Source organism: Coenobita brevimanus, chromosome 23 (genome assembly GCF_032717465.1).
Source record: "Coenobita brevimanus isolate Jiangsu-jjx chromosome 23, ASM3271746v2, whole genome shotgun sequence".
In the NCBI taxonomy this organism is placed as follows: domain Eukaryota; kingdom Metazoa; phylum Arthropoda; class Malacostraca; order Decapoda; family Coenobitidae; genus Coenobita; species Coenobita brevimanus.
The window spans coordinates 69,138,179-69,153,946 of NC_136976.1; the positions used below are offsets into that span (position 1 = coordinate 69,138,179).

The 15,768-nt window shown below is 41.1% G+C and overlaps 1 protein-coding gene and 1 non-coding gene across 2 annotated transcripts; both read left to right on the top strand.

Annotated features, from left to right (window-relative positions):
- The first annotated feature begins 3,199 nt into the window (after positions 1-3,199).
- LOC145393101 (5S ribosomal RNA) lies at positions 3,200-3,318 on the top strand. Its single transcript, XR_013896119.1, has one exon. It is a non-coding gene; the product is annotated as a 5S ribosomal RNA (ribosomal RNA).
- A 1,194-nt stretch (positions 3,319-4,512) lies between these two features.
- On the top strand, positions 4,513-11,573 carry LOC145392890 (uncharacterized). The gene is made up of 2 exons (XM_080267175.1): positions 4,513-5,047; positions 10,579-11,573. The coding sequence occupies exons 1-2, from the start codon at positions 4,559-4,561 to the stop codon at positions 11,398-11,400; spliced, it is 1,311 nt and encodes a 436-aa protein (XP_080123301.1). The 5' UTR covers positions 4,513-4,558; the 3' UTR covers positions 11,401-11,573.
- Positions 11,574-15,768: the final 4,195 nt, after the last annotated feature.

Consider the following 15,768-nt stretch of genomic DNA (forward strand, 5'->3'; position numbering starts at 1 on the left):
GTTCCTGGATGGACACCCCATTTGTTTCTCTCCACCTGGTTAACAGGGGCACCATGGTAGGCTCCACATCATCCTGTTATGTTGCTGCGAGGTTATGAGCCAGTGCTATAAATAGTTTCCTCAGTTGCACGAAACCATTTGGCTTGTAACTCAGTGTAGAGCCACCTAAAGTGAAAAGAAGATTAATAAACTGTGACAGGAAGGATGGGAGAAATAGAAAGAGAGGAGGACAAATACAGAAAAAGGTATGAAGGAAGAAGTGGGCAGCGCTACGTCAGGGTCATGGATGATGAGTGTCCCCACCTATCACCAAGAACCCAGTTATGCACTGGTGTGGTTTATCAGAATAAAATGAACTTCACTGGGAAGAAATAATCCAGTAACAATACTCTTTACTGAAAAGGCTAGGCAGGGAACGGGCCACAGAAATGAAAACTTATGCTATGTGTCAGAGGCTTAAGTTTTAATATTTTTCCGCAAAATTCAGCTCTTTTTCTGAAGTTTATGTTCACAAAAACAGGGTCAAAATTAGTTCACTTTAGAATCTGAGACTGTACTATAATACTGATAGGCTGACTCAGACTTTTACTGTTTGCATTACATATACACATGTTTCGCTGCTGACCTGAATACTGTAGTCAACGTTCTTTTGTCCAACCTGTTTTGGAACTAGAAATTATAATGTAATACCAGCAAGTTAAGTGGTGTACATAGTGTAACCAACATTTCACACTCATTGTCAAAATATTACTCTTACCATACCTGACAACTGAAATTCCATTAGAAAACAACTTCTGCCTCTAAAAAGCTCAACTACAGGTACTGGAACTCAGTGTAAGATTTTGTTCTGTAAATAATAAATGTAACTGGCTTCTCACAGATGAACATGTGAACTCTTAATAAAATACACTATATGGCACTGTATACAGTACTGCACGCATAATCTCTACTGCAATAATTACTACCAGCATAAACTGCTACTCTGCTCCATATTCATAGTAGAATCAACAGTAATTTTATATGTACAGTACGATTAAAATTTATGTGATATTTAACTCAATTTTGCTGAGTACACCGCTTCCCGTCCGATCAGTGAAGTTAAGCAATGTTGGGTCTGGTTAGTACTTGGATGGGTGACCGCCTGGGAACACCAGATGCTGTTGGCATCCCTACGCGTCAAGTGGGGTTGGTGGAGGATTAGTGCCCCTCCCTGTAAAACAATTAACTCTAAGCCATTGGCCACCCCGTCTGGGATACATGGCGTCTGGCAATGAATGAATGAATGAATGAACTAGGGTATACTGTGCTCTAAATAACAATCTACACTATGGCGTGTATTAAGTTATAATCCTGTACTGTACAAATCACAATTTTGGCTAACCAATATACTGAACAGTAAAGCTGGGTTAAGTGAGGTTATGCTATGATAGCTATGGTTTTGTAAAGTGAAAGAACAGATGAATGAATGATGGGGGAAGGATGGAGGTTAAAGTTGCAGGTGTGGGATACCCTGCCTGCTGACATGACTGAGATAGATCTATAAAATGTAGAAAATATAAAGGACTGAGAAAGAAAAAGATGTATAAATGAGGGGAAAGGAAGGCATTGATGGAGGAGAAGGATCTCTGGAAATGAGGAGAGGAAACAGCAATGAAACTATGAGGGAAAGATGAGAAAGAAAGGCTGTTTAGGCAGAGCAGAAAGCAAGAAGAAGGATGAATATGCAAAGAATCATTAGAGAGGGAGTTGAGGTAAAAGGATGAGTGGTTCTGTTAGGTCAGGTACTGTTAGGTTCAGTCAGGACATGTAACCAAAGCAAGAACTGGACCTCCTCTGACTGCAGCTTGACATCCAGCACACTGGCCAGCCACATCTTTGCTATTCCTCGGTGCCTCCCCAACTGGGACACATCCGCCTCCTGGTTTAGTGGGCAATTAAAGCACTCCAATTGGACTGAGCTGGTGCAGGCTTATATCCAAGGGGTGGTTGGGCTCACATAATGCCACTCAGGGATGAGTGAGGCTGGTCACTCTCATCTTAAATGTCAGGACCAGCTTGTCTAGCCCCGGGCTCTTATGTTCCTCATGGGGAAACACTGGATCAGATGATGAATGAATGAATGAACTACGGTACTGGACATCTATTACTATTACTTGGTCACATATTAGTACTGTATTACTATTACAATTAATGTATTTGTGCTTGTACAAAGCCTTTTTCCACTCTTCTTCAGTATTCTATCTATCTATTGCCAGACAGCATAATCCCATAAGGGGTGGCTATTGACTTTGAGTTATTTGTTTTACGGGGAGGGGCACTAACCCTCTACCAACCCACTTGTTGACACGTAGGGAGCAAGTATGGTTTGGCTATATGGGTACCACCCAGCATTGTAAATGGTTTCTTGGCTTACAGGAAACCATTTGGCTTGTCACTCAATATGAAGCCACCTGTAAAGGAACGAAAAGCAATAAGAAGTGACAGGAAAGATGGGAGAAATAGGAATAGAGGAGGGCAGTCACAGAAAATGAATGATAAAGGCTACGGAAGGAGTAGGCAGCACTACATCAAGTGAGTGGATGATGGTTGCCACCACCTACCCTTCAGTATTCAGTACTATAAAGTTAGTCCAAAAAGACATCTTGGTTATAATAAGTCAAAACTAGTACAGTACTGTATAAAATTTAACAGTAAAACTTACGAAAAAGTACTCTGCCTGTAGAGATGAGTTAGTCTTGAATGAAGCTGGTCAGAACTGTACATGATCAAGACTGGATGGAGTTGCAGATGATAAGCTTGCCAGCTAGTAAATTCCTTGAATCTATCTTCTATTGCCAGATGCCATAATTCCATAAGGGGTGGTCATTTGACTTTGAGTTATTTGTTTTACGGGAAGGGGCACTAACCCTCCACCAACCCACTTGTTGACACGTAGGGAGCACGTATGGTTTGGTTATATGGTTACCACCCAGCTTTGTAAATGGTTTCTTGGCTTACAGGAAACCATTTGGCTTGTCACTCAATGTAAAGCCACCTGTAAAGGAAAGAAAAGCAATATGAACTGACAGGAAAGGTGGGAGAAATAGGAAGAGAGGAGGGCAAGAACAGAAAAAGAATGATAAAGGCTAAGGAAGAAGTAGGCAGCACTATATCATCAGTGGATGATGGTTGCCACCACCTACCACCAAATTTCTTGAATGCCAACAGCCATACCACGTTGAGTACACCGCTTCCCGTCCGATCAGCGAAGTTAAGCAACGTTGGGTCTGGTTAGTACTTGGATGGGTGACCGCCTGGGAACACCAGATGCTGTTGGCATCCCTATGTGTCAAGTGGGGTTAGTGGAGGATTAGTGCCCCTCCCTGTAAAACAATTAACTCTAAGCCCTTGGCCACCCCGTCTGGGATACATGGCGTCTGGCAATGAATGATGAATGAATAATCATAATTTCCTGTTTTATTTGGCATATATATATATATATATATACTGTATATATATATATATATATATATATATATATATATATATATATATATATATATATATATATAAAAGCAAAATACTCTGAGATAGATCTAGGCATTGTAATTAACAATAAGTTGGATTATTCAGACCTAGCAGAAAAGATAAATAAGACAATTAGAATGGTGGGACTTATAAGGAGGACATTTATATCGTTGGACAAGGAAATCTTGAAGTCTCTATGTGGCACTACAGGCCACATTTGGAGTATGCTATCCAAGTTTGGGCTCCATATTTGATAAATGATATAGATGCCATAGAAAATGTACAGAGAGCGAGCAAGTTGGTACCAACACTGAGGAACTTGAGTTACGAGGAGCAGTTAAAGAAGTTAGGACTGCCAACACTATCATAGGAGGGCAAAAGGGGACATGATAGAGACCTATAAGATACTGAAAGGAGTGTATGATTGCCAAGATGTTTTTGTGCTGCGAGATGACGGGAGAACGAGAGAGCATAACAAGAAAATCTTCAAGGAAAGGTCAAGACTAGACAAGAGGAAGAACTCATTCTGTAATGAGTGATAATAATTAGAAAACACTGCCCCAATATGCGATTGAGTCAGTCTGTGCTGAAGTTTGAAAATTGAAATTAAACTAAACATAACAAGGCGTGAAGTAGACAAAATTTATTTTTCAGTCAAAGCCAAAATTCGGTTTGATAAAACCATTCAAATTGCCGCCACCATCACTTATTAAACTACATTAGCTGGATGTACAAACCTATTATAGCGGCATCTTCAATTTGTGTACATTTGAGTTTGTTTGGTGCATTACCGTTTATCATCGTTAAGCAAGTATACTTTAGGTTTCTTTTTTTTTTCTCCCTCCCTAAAGTCAAATGTTTATTACCCATGATGTATCTACTACTAAAATTATTTTCCTTAAGAATGCGAGTTTGTATGAAAATGACTTGAATATTGCGTCGCTGTCGGAACTGCAGCTTAAGTCAGTGCCAAGAAGCGAACGTTGTACTCACCGTAAACAATAACAATAGGAAGCGTGAAAGCTGTGAAGCTTTGCAAAATTCGTTAGTTATGGCGTTGGTTGCTTACAGTGACGACAGTGATTTGGGTACAGACACGGAAGACGGTGAAGAACCTTGCGAGGAAGTGGCAAAGAAACAGAATGGACAGAAAAACGTGGAGCCCAGAGACGAACAGCGTACCTCTACCAAGGCCAGTTCTGTACTCCAAGACCCAAAGGATACTGTCAGTGTTCCGAATGAAGGGATCGATAGTATCATTGACGAAGATGAAGATATAGTAAGACCAAAAGATTCCGGAATGTTTGCATCTATTCCAGAAGCATTACCACTAACAAATGACAAAAATGTGCCAAACCAAGACGATGATGAGTTGACAGATGTTCCAACTGTAGACACATGGAAAGTTATCCAGGAGCTGAAAAAATCTGATAGTGATGGTGGCTCGTCATCAAATCACCAGTCAGCTTTGGAAAATTCATTAAGGCAGAAGAAAAAGGAGCGAAGAAAAGTACAGTTTTTTGTACCAGCCCTTACAGAGGTAATAATGAATATGTTGGTAAAGTGTTAAGGATGGTCATTAAGACTTACACCAGAGGTCGGCAACCTGTGGCTCAGGAGCCACATGCGGCTCTTTTAGGACACTTTTGCGGCTCCAGGAGCCTCATAAATAATTATTTATTCTTTCAGAATGGAGGCATCATATAACACATGCAAGGCAACATTAGATTTTTAAAATCAACTTTGAAGAGATCTATACTAGAAGTAGATCGAACAATATCACTGTAATGTTTTGTTTAGATTTAGAAGTATTGCAGATTTTGGTGTACGAGACAGTTTTTTGTATTGCAGCTCCAAGAGTACTACATTGTTATAAAACTTTAAAATAAATGGCTCTTCTCGCTTTAAGAGTTGCTGACCTCTGGTTTAAACTCGTAGTATTGCAGTAGTTCACTCTGATTTTTTTTTTTTTTTTAGTACTTTATGACACAGGTGCAGGTCTTCCAAATTTTCTCCTCAAACTGGTCTTTCACAGGTTAATAAGGATAGGTTTAAGTGAGTGAGTGAATGAAGTCCAAATACTGTATATACCAGATGGTTAGATTAGAAGTTTTGGTCTGATAGGAACTGGGGGCTTTCACTGTTAGGTTTAGTGGCAATCCAAGGTGATTTAAATCATAGGGGGTCTGGAAGGTGCAGCTATCAGTTAGGTTAGAATGGTGAGATCAGTAAACAAGCTGCTGTGAGCATCCAGGCTGGTTCCTTAAGTACCCTAAAATAGGTGAAATTTGTTCATTCTACATAAGTTTTGTAGTTTAAAAATCAACAAACAGTTATTTGTATTGCATATTGTACTATAATTACTCTCCTTTAAAAAGTCCCATACTGTATATGGTAGTAAATTTGTCCCCCTCCCTCATGTTGTGTGTGCAGTTTTACCCTTCATTTCCATCAGGTATGGCCAGTTGAATATATATCCTCCCATAGCTCCTATTGATAATTGGAAACCCAGTGGGAAATTGAAGTTTCTGAGTGAGGAAAATTTGGAAAATTATTAAAATCTGATAAAAATGAAGCTGATAATTGCACAAGTCAAACAAAAAAACATAGATTTCTAAGCTAACTCAGGTTTTATTTTTACCAGTGAAATGTTCAAAACAAGTAAATTACAACAAACCATTTTAGGTGTTATATCTCTGATCACACATAACCTAATGTGGACATGAGCAATTCAACCCAATTTAAACCATTTCCAACCTTACCTTAGTTATCAGCTTGTGGGCTGTATGAGTAAGTCACTTTCATGCCACTATTCAAGATTTTTCCCTTCAGTAAAAGAGCTGGCCTCATCTCTGACAGAAGGCACAGTCTCCATATCTTTGTCTTTGGATGATGTGCACCACTGATGTCAGTCTTTTCAGTACACACACTCCTTTCCACTTTAAAGACAGTTCACTGTTGAGGGTAACACACTTTGAGACCACAGGAAATCCAGCCTTACTCGTTATTACTGAAACTGTCTTGTATTATTGTATTTCATTTGACATGGGAACACACCCATATGGTAAGGAAGAACACCTGTTGCATATAGTTGGCATTTCAAAAGTCTATGTATATGTCTATAGCCAAACACCTTAATCTCACAAGGGGTGGCCACAAAAAAATCGCCTCCATGTTGCCCTGTGCCCCACCATTTCGCTGCCCAAATTCACCCCCCCCCCCCTGCTCTAATACATATCATCCTTGATCTCCCCCCTCCTCTCTCCCTCCTCTGCCTAACTAAGATATATACACTTTCCATCCTCTCTACATGACCAAACCACCTCAGGGTATTTCTCCTAATGCTTTCTGTCACATCCACACCACAATGCTCCATCACTTCCTTGTTTGTCAGTCTTGTCACCATTTATTTTATTTTATTTTTTTTTATTTTATTTTTTCTGACTCTAGGCAAAGGCTTCAGGGCATATCTCCAAGGCCTAGCAGTCCTCTTACATTTCCACATGTCACCACTTTGCTGCAAGGACCCACCTTCCATATTGAATAAATGCAAGGGCAGTCTCATATAGGACTGGTACTGGTATACTTTTTATTACATGTCAGTGGGTCGTCTGGTAGATCAGTAAAGTTTCCTTTTTATGTACCATACCATAATTCAGATCCAAAAATTGTTCCTTGCCCCAGCAGGGATTTAAACCAGGGTCCATTAGGACTGCAGGCCACCTCTCTGTCAATAGAGCCACTGCCTTCTCCACATGCCGAAAAGTGAATTTAAAATTTCTGGGAGGGTGGGGAAGGTACAGTACATCACATACTGCAGCACTGCTCTGTTACTGGCTCACTGGGCTAGTGCAACTGCTTTTTCTTTGGGGGATTTGAATCCCACTCCCGTGATGAAGCATTGCCACCCTCTGATTGTCTAAATTGAATCCTACTCCTGGTTCCCCCCCCCCCCCCCCCCCCCCCCCCCCGAAGCAAAGAGAGTATGCTTGGTCACAGGCTTGTCATTGCACAGTGTACTACAAATTCTTAAATAACCATTTCTGACAACATTGTTACTATGAAAATACCGGTATGTTATAAAACAAGTGGTTGAACCAAATATGTAGTCATATACCGGTACTGTAATTAGGAGGGAATTTATGGGCTGAAACTTAATATACCCAGTATACCAGTACTTCACAGATGCTTTGTTGCCCTGTTGGGCTTCTCAGCACTTGCTCAAATGAGAGCCATTTCTGTACCACATTGCACACTGTTTGAAACCAATGATTTATGTTTTGATGCAGGAGCAGATGCTTCACAGCCCTATTGGGTCATTCAAGTGTAAAACCATTGGGAACAATCAGGGGTCAAAAACACCCCTTTAGAAAATTTCAGTCAACATGAAATTGAAACAGGCCCATATGTGAACCAATTGCAGTCATCTTGCCAAGTTTCATCAAAATTCTTTTTCCATTTTTGGTTGCACTACACACATAGACACATACCCAGAATTATAGTATTTAGGATGATTTCAATTTTAACCCATGATGAGGTAGTGGTAGGTAGTGGCAACCATCATCCACTCACGTCATGTAGTGCTGCCTACTTTTTGCTTCACCTTTATCATTCTGTTTATGCATCAGTCGTCCTCTGTTCCTGGTTCTACCTTTCCTTCCAGTCATCTTTTATTACGGTACTCTCCTTTCCACTTGAAGTAGCTCTACACTGTGTGGCAAGTCTAATGATTCCTGTAACCCAGGATGCCATTAACAGCACTGGGTAGTAACCATATACAGTACTGTAATTATATAACTAGATCACAGGGTGAAACGGACCTAACTGTGGTGCCCGTTTACTGGTGGAGACGCAGATGAATCATCCACCCAGTAACCAATCCTCCTCACTTTTCCCTTCACCTTACCATAGCAAGGCACTGTCATTTACAAGGGAACTGGCTTACTGCATGGGAAGGCCCTGCAGAGATGGTTGCTTGCTTGTTGTTGATGGGCCTGCTTGGCCAAACATACCCTGTAGTAGGGTTTTTCAACGGCAGCAACAACCCATGCTCATATAACTGTGTATGGTGGGGGAGGGGGGAGATAGAGTGAATTAGGGGAGTCTCTATTCACCTGATGTAGTTCCACTCACTTCTTCCCACACCATTATCATTTTTTTTCTGTGTCTACCCTCCTCTTGTCCTGTTTCTCCCATTTTCCTCTCACTTTATATTCTTCTTCTTTTCAAGTAGCTTTACATTGAGTGACAAGTCTAATGGTTTCCTGTAAGCCAGGAAACCATTTTCAACACTGAGTGGTAACCATATAACCAATCAACTTATGTTCCATGCATGTCAGCAAATGAGTTGGCGGAGGGTTAATGCCTCTCCTCATAAAACAACTCAAACGGCCACCCCTTACGGGATTATGGCATCTGGCTATAGATAGATACCAGTAGATTCTCTCTGAATTTTCCATTGCAAATATTTCATTTGATACCAAAATAGTGAGGTGGGGGAGCAACTTCACTAGCTCTTAACTCCAAGGTATTGCCTGTTATACAAGTTGCCCATTATCTCAGCCACCTGTGCAACCACCTGATGACCTTCCTGAGAGTTAACAAAACCAAGGACTCAGTAGCTACATGCTGTTACTTAGTGTGTTTAGGTTTGAACAAGTTAATTTGGGTTAGGTTAATGAGATGAAACTAGGTTAGTTTGGTTTGGTTGTGTTAAGGCTGAGACTTTTCAGGGCAGTTAAGCTTGTCAGGGAAGACAGTACTCTGTTATCAAAAGAACAGTGTATACTCAGTTCTGACAAAAATCACTATCAAAACTGATTGAATTCCATCAAAAACCTATCAAATAATCATACAGTTCATGTAAATAAACCATTATGTATAACTTGTACAAATTTGCCACTCCTGGGAGGAGGGGTAGCTACTTCTCCAGCACCTAGTTTCATCTACCTTATCTACATTGATTTGCCATTGGTAGTCTATATGAGTGACTTGTTATTATTTTCTTGGCATTGTTTTTGTTCATCTAGCATTTACTTATTTGCTGATAAATCTCTGATGTAGCCTACACTCCCACCATGCCCATACTTCAAACATCTACAGTGGTTTTCATCCCATGGCTTACTATCCTCACTATGCACATCCGTCCACCACCATCCTGTCTGTTCCTCACCACCCATCCCACCCATTTTTTTAGCTTCTCTGCCTTCCCTCCAACTAGATTAACAGTTTGTAAGACAGGTCTGTGCCATACACCCTCACACTGCCCCATAACAAAGTCCATCACCACAGGGTGTACCTGGCACCTTGCATCCTGACCTGTCATTCTTCACTTTTCCAGCTCATTCTGCCCATCCTTATCAGTTTCTGCCTGACCTGCCACCACCACACCCTGCTAATCCATACCTACCATACCCTGCCTCACCTTTACACCCATTTAGCCTACTACAGTATATATATCTTAACCTTTCCTTCCTGGTCATAATACCTTCCTATGTACATAAAATTGTCATTCATATGATGCCAACCTCACCCTTCCATTTAGCCTGCTACCTCCATAACATTACTTCACCATACCTCATCAACCCAGGTATTATACCCAGTATCACCACTAGATCCCACACATCTGCAGCACCTCATTTGCCCTCAACCCAGTCTGCATACTGTAACCTTCATAAGTAAGTAAGCCTTTTCTAGTCTTTTTTCAGTATGCAGTATAATCTTTACAGTGTACCTTACCAAACCTTCCTAATTAGTATTCAGTCCACCAGGTTCCTACCCTATCCACAGAATTTGCAGTTTTGTTGTGAGACTAGTGCCAGTTAATTTTGATTAAATTTATATATTTATTGGACAGTTTTGTATATATACAGTATGGTATAAACACAGTTGAATATGCAGGTAGACATTAGTACTGGTCACAGTACTGTACTACTGTACATCATACTATTTTGGTTACAGTAGCTGCTGTACTTTGCATACTGGTACTGCTTATTGAAGCAAGCAAGTTTTGACTAAACAGAAATGGCGTAGGAGTGCAATGTATTCTTATCACAGTTTTCCTCCTTGCAGTTTGAAGAGGAAGAAGAACCTGAAGAGCCTAAGCAGAAAAAAATGAAACCCTCCTCATCTGGAAGTGGTCTCTTTTCCTTGCTTCCAGATCCAAAACATTTGACTGTCAAAGAAACTAAGCGGTCCCTTGTACCAAACATACTTACCAAAAAGCCAGCACCAGAACATTTATCAAATAAAAAACAGAAGAGAGAAATTAAAGATAATATTGGTAATATTGGTGCGGACATATCGGTATCTGATGAAGAAGATAATACTGGGCTCTCAGATTTCTTCTCACTTTCAGAACCGACTTTTGATATTTCACAACATCCACCACAGTATTACCAAGTTCAGCCAGAAGTACTAAATAATGAGAAGCAGAAAGCAGTTCAAGGATCAAACAATCAGCCTAACACAGTGCTAAATAATGAGGAGCAGGAAGCTGTTGGAGTATTGGAAAGTCATCCTGGCATAGTCTTAAATAATGAACAGGAGGAAGCAGTTGGAGCATCAGAAAACCAGCCTAACATTGATGCAGAGGCAATGGTTCGATTGGCTGGGAAGAGGCGGGGAAAGGATGAAGTTATTAACTTTATTGATGTTAGTGCAGATGATGCGTTGCTCACACGTCAAGAGTGGATGACAAAAGCACTGACTGAGGAGAAACCTACTCACGGATTCAGCAAAAAGAGGGAAGGTCTTCCATCTCAGAAACAGAAGCAGAAACACCAGATCACATATCTTGCTCACCAAGCTAAGGAACGAGAGCTGGAACTCAAGAATAACTGGGCACAGAATAGAATGACTAAGATGCAAACACAGGCTAAATATGGATTTTAAGTTACCACTTAATGACTGGTGCCTGGTTTGTTTCATTTGCAGGGTAGGGTTGCATACATTTACAGTACAATTCATTCTGCAGTGTAATCATGATCATCTTATATGATCTTGTACAGTACATACAGACTACAGTAGTACATAGTGTGAGTTATGATCCACAAACTAGAAGAGAAATAGACAGACATTAATAACTTAGTAACTGTCAACAGGGTATCCTGTTCAAAAAAATAAAAATAAAAATAAAAAAATAAATAAATCACTCACTCAAGCCTTGAAACTCACCACTTTATCTCGCAGGGTCTACCATCTAAAATGAGTTGCTTCAGTATACAGTGGAATCATTACCATTGTCTGTATAGTAGTAATTGATATACCTGGTGTGAATTTTAAGCAAGTCATTTTTTGGTAAATGCCAGTGCTGTTGTACTTTTTATTTATTTATTTTTTTATTTTTTTTTTAATGTGTCCATCTCTGGGCGTAGGCTTCACAGCATGCTCCCAAGGCCCAGTATTCCTTCTACATACCATACACCTTTGCATGTCACCATTTCGGCACTAACATGCACCATCCATATTGAATACAATCAGACCCCTACTTACGAAGGATCGACTTATGAAAATCTGCAGATATGAAAAAAATTGTGTGTGTGTGTGTGTGTGTGTGTGTGTGTGTGTGTGTCAGGTCAGTCATAGCAAGGAGTCAGGTGAAGATGCTGACAAGGTGAGATGACAATTGCAGTTCAGGGAAGGGTAGGGGATAAGTGGAGGAATGGAGACAATAATGGGCTTTAATCTGGGGGGGGGGAGGAAGAGAGAGAGAGAGAGCAAATAAGTAGGTATGGTGTAGAAAGGGGATGATGTGACCTCAGTAATTATGGGATTAGGGTTGGGCTGGAGAAAGAGAGGATAGCACAGAAGTAGATATGGTGTAGAGAGGGGTTGGTGTGACCTCAATAATTATGGGATTAGGGTTGGGCTGGAGAGGAGAGAAAGAGAGAGAATAGGAATGAGAGATGTACTTCTGAAAAAAAAGACTTACAAAAGATCTTTAAGAACCAATTATTTTCGTAAGTTGGGGACTGCCTGTACATGCTAGGGCTGTTTCATACAGGACTGGTGTATTGGTATTAGTGGGGGTATTTTTACAACATGTCAATGGGTCTTCTGGCAGATCAGTAAAGTCTGATTTTATGAAATTCAAATGCTTAAGCTGTTCCTTGCCCCAGCAGGGATTTGAACCTGAGTCCTGTAGGACCGCAGGCCACCTCTCTACTGATTGAGCCACCGCCTCCCCCTAGTTGGAATGTTGCTGTAAAATATTGTTCGGTGGATAAGTAACGGAATAATCCTCAGTTGTGTTAGTTCATACTGTGTAACTTGATACTTTATAGATAAATAATGTATTATACTTTGTTAGTAATAAACAACAGAAAAAAAAAGCAACAATAAGTACTCTTTAATTATTTCATATTTGGTGTGGTGACCATATCATTTGTTACATTGAATGTACTGTATGTTCATTATACAGGTATACGAAGGTGTTTGCTAGGCGCAAGGTGGCCAAGGTTCAGTTTATCGAGGCTCAGTATAGAGAGGGTGTACCGTACAATCAAAGACAAGTCATGTTATGAAGTTTGGTGAAAACATCTGCTAAAAAGCTCAAGTTCTGGTGTGCATTGCTTTGTGTTATGGATAGTTGGTAACACTGACATGAGTTGCCATTTGCTCCAGGTGACAAGCCTGTGGGTGCAAACCTATTTTTAATACCTAGGCGAAATAAATCTGTTATTTTTTTTTCCTACTGCCACTTTGTATATGTACGGTACTCCTCTGCCAGCCATGAAGGTTAGGTTCCTGAAAACCTCCAAGGTTGGGGAAACTGCGGTTGGTGAAGTTAACTTTATATTGGAAAAATAGGGCTAGGGAAACCTTGGCTGAAGGTAAAAAGGATATAACATGGAAAATATATACTATTTTTCTGGTCTTTATTGCAAAATATTGCTGTGTACCAATTGTAATCCTAAACAAATAAACAAAAGTATGGTAGAAAGTGATTTACTGTACAACTTTAGAATTATGAAGGTTATCAGCTGGCTAGAGTGCCATGCAGGTGGGGAACACTGTCAGCTGACCTGGGATGATGGCTTAAAGTAATGCAGGGTAAGCATATGCTTTAAGAAGTAGAAGCACCTAACCAGATTAGTTCATTTTCTTCCTGATAGCTATGGTTTACAAAAAATTTGAGGCAAACATGAAATTAGGTGTTCTAACCTAATTTTGGGGTACTGATTTCAGATTCAAAATCCATTTTCACTCATCAATAATTTTTTATATATACATGAATGTATATGTGTGCATATAGTCCTAGACCCAAAATATTCGCCAAAAATCCATTTACCGTCTCATTTTCTTGGAACTTGGTTCAAAACTCGCGCCACAACAAGGTCAAACATGTGCATTGTGCGGCTGGGAATGCCAGTAGCTTACTGGGGGTCTAGGAGCACTTTCGTGCCTGGGAAACAGTGTCCAAGAAAGTCCTCTGGGGACATGAACAAGGTGCTTCTTCCCCCTCTTCATATCAAGCTTGGCCTTATGAAGAATTTCGTGAAGGCCATGGACAAGGATGGCGCTGCCTTCCAACACCTGTGCACTTTATTCCCAGCTCTCAGTTCTGCTATAAGGAGGGCATCTTCGTTGGACCTCAGATCCGGGAGGTGCTGAAGGATGAGGTATTCGAAGAGTAGCTCACCTTGAAGGAACTGAGAGCATGGGAAACATTTAAGCGTCTCGAGAAGTGGTTGCAGGCTTATCAGGATATGGGGTGCCGAGTGTCTCTTAAGGTTCACTTTCTTCACTCCCACCTCAACTTCGTCTCCCAGAACCTCGGAGCAGTGACGAACATGGAGAAACATTCCACCAAGATATTACTATGGTGGTACCACTCTAAACTGGCGGTTTGGGTGGGGCACGAACCTGTGTACAGTCTGCCACGTTTTCAATACCCGCTATGCCTCTCTCTCTCTCTCTCTCTCTCTCTCCTGGGGGGAGATGTGCATCACCCTTGGGAATTTTGTTTCTTTTATAAGTGACTTATAAACTTGTGCTTTCATTCCTTTTTGTTTTTATTATATCTAATTATTTTTAAAAATATTATTGTTTTACAAATGGCGCCAATGACCTCGCTGTTGTGGCGCCATGATTTGTTTTTATTCAATCACTCTTTCCCTCCTTTCTTCCCTCCCAACACCACTACCACCACCACCACAACCACCACCACCACTTTCCTTTCAAATGATACGCACAGGCCCTCCACAATTTCTCATTCTACCTCTACCTAATAAATAAATACTAAATCAAAATAACATAAACTTTCATAGTGTACAGGCGAGGACAAAACTCGCCTGAAATTTCATCTCTTCCACAATTTACGTCTGCTGGCTATAATTCCTAAGCTAAGAGAGACGCTTGATATGCTTCTCTGCCCACTGATTATTCTTTCTTAATAAGCTGAGTCAGGGAGGAAAGTGACGGGCATGCCCCGAGTGTGAAGGCAGACGCAGAAGAACAATACACGAAATTTTTCACTCGACTGTACGCCCATGTAAACTGTGTCATGTACGTCCCGGTTTTGTATGTACGTGTCAATTTATGTGCAACTTTTCCCTCCTCGATGGGGGGGCGCGGTAGCACAGTGGTAGCGCGCCGGACTCGTAATCGGGGGATTGCGAGTTCGAGCCTCGCCCGGGCTGCCGTGCCGGGAGTGGTAGCTCGCTCCTGTAACCCTAGCGGGGCTATATAGTCCAATACAGGGCTTAGCTCGGGGGAACTCCATGTCTCCCATTTTCCCTCCTCGAAGTCAAGCTGAACTGGGGAATATGGCTGGGTGAGAATTGTGTGTGTGTGTGTGTGTAATTCACCAGGTCGGTCAGGATCACGTGATGATTGTGATCATCAGCTTTTTACTCTTCAGGAAGAAAGCTGAGAGCTCATACTGTCCGATCTGAGAGCATAGTCTTGACCTTCACACATGCACACGCCCATCCCCTTGCTCGTCGGGGACACTACCCACCCGCTTTGTCAGTGAAACATTTCGCATCCCGAGCGAGGTGTGAACACCCGTCTTAGCAGATGCTAGGTGAGAGCACTACCACTGAGCCGGCGAGCAGTGTGTGTTTGTGTGTGTGTCTCATATAATCTATCTATAGTCAGATGCCATAATCCCTTAAGAGGTGGGCACAAACAAATCGCCTCCATGTCACCCTGTCCCTGCCATTTTGCTACCCTCCCCCCCAACTCACTCTCACATTACTACTTTTTTTTATACAACCAGTATTGTAAATTTGGGGAAATTGGTAAACTGCCTAAATA

What these genes read in the sequence shown, in the direction of transcription:
- LOC145392890 (XM_080267175.1), top strand. Translation starts at nt 4,559, where the DNA reads ATGGCGTTGGTTGCTTACAGTGACGACAGTGATTTGGGTACAGACACG. An exon ending in TTGTACCAGCCCTTACAGAG is followed by an intron (nt 5,048 to 10,578) that starts GTAATAATGAAT and finishes TCCTCCTTGCAG; the next exon opens with TTTGAAGAGGAAGAAGAACC.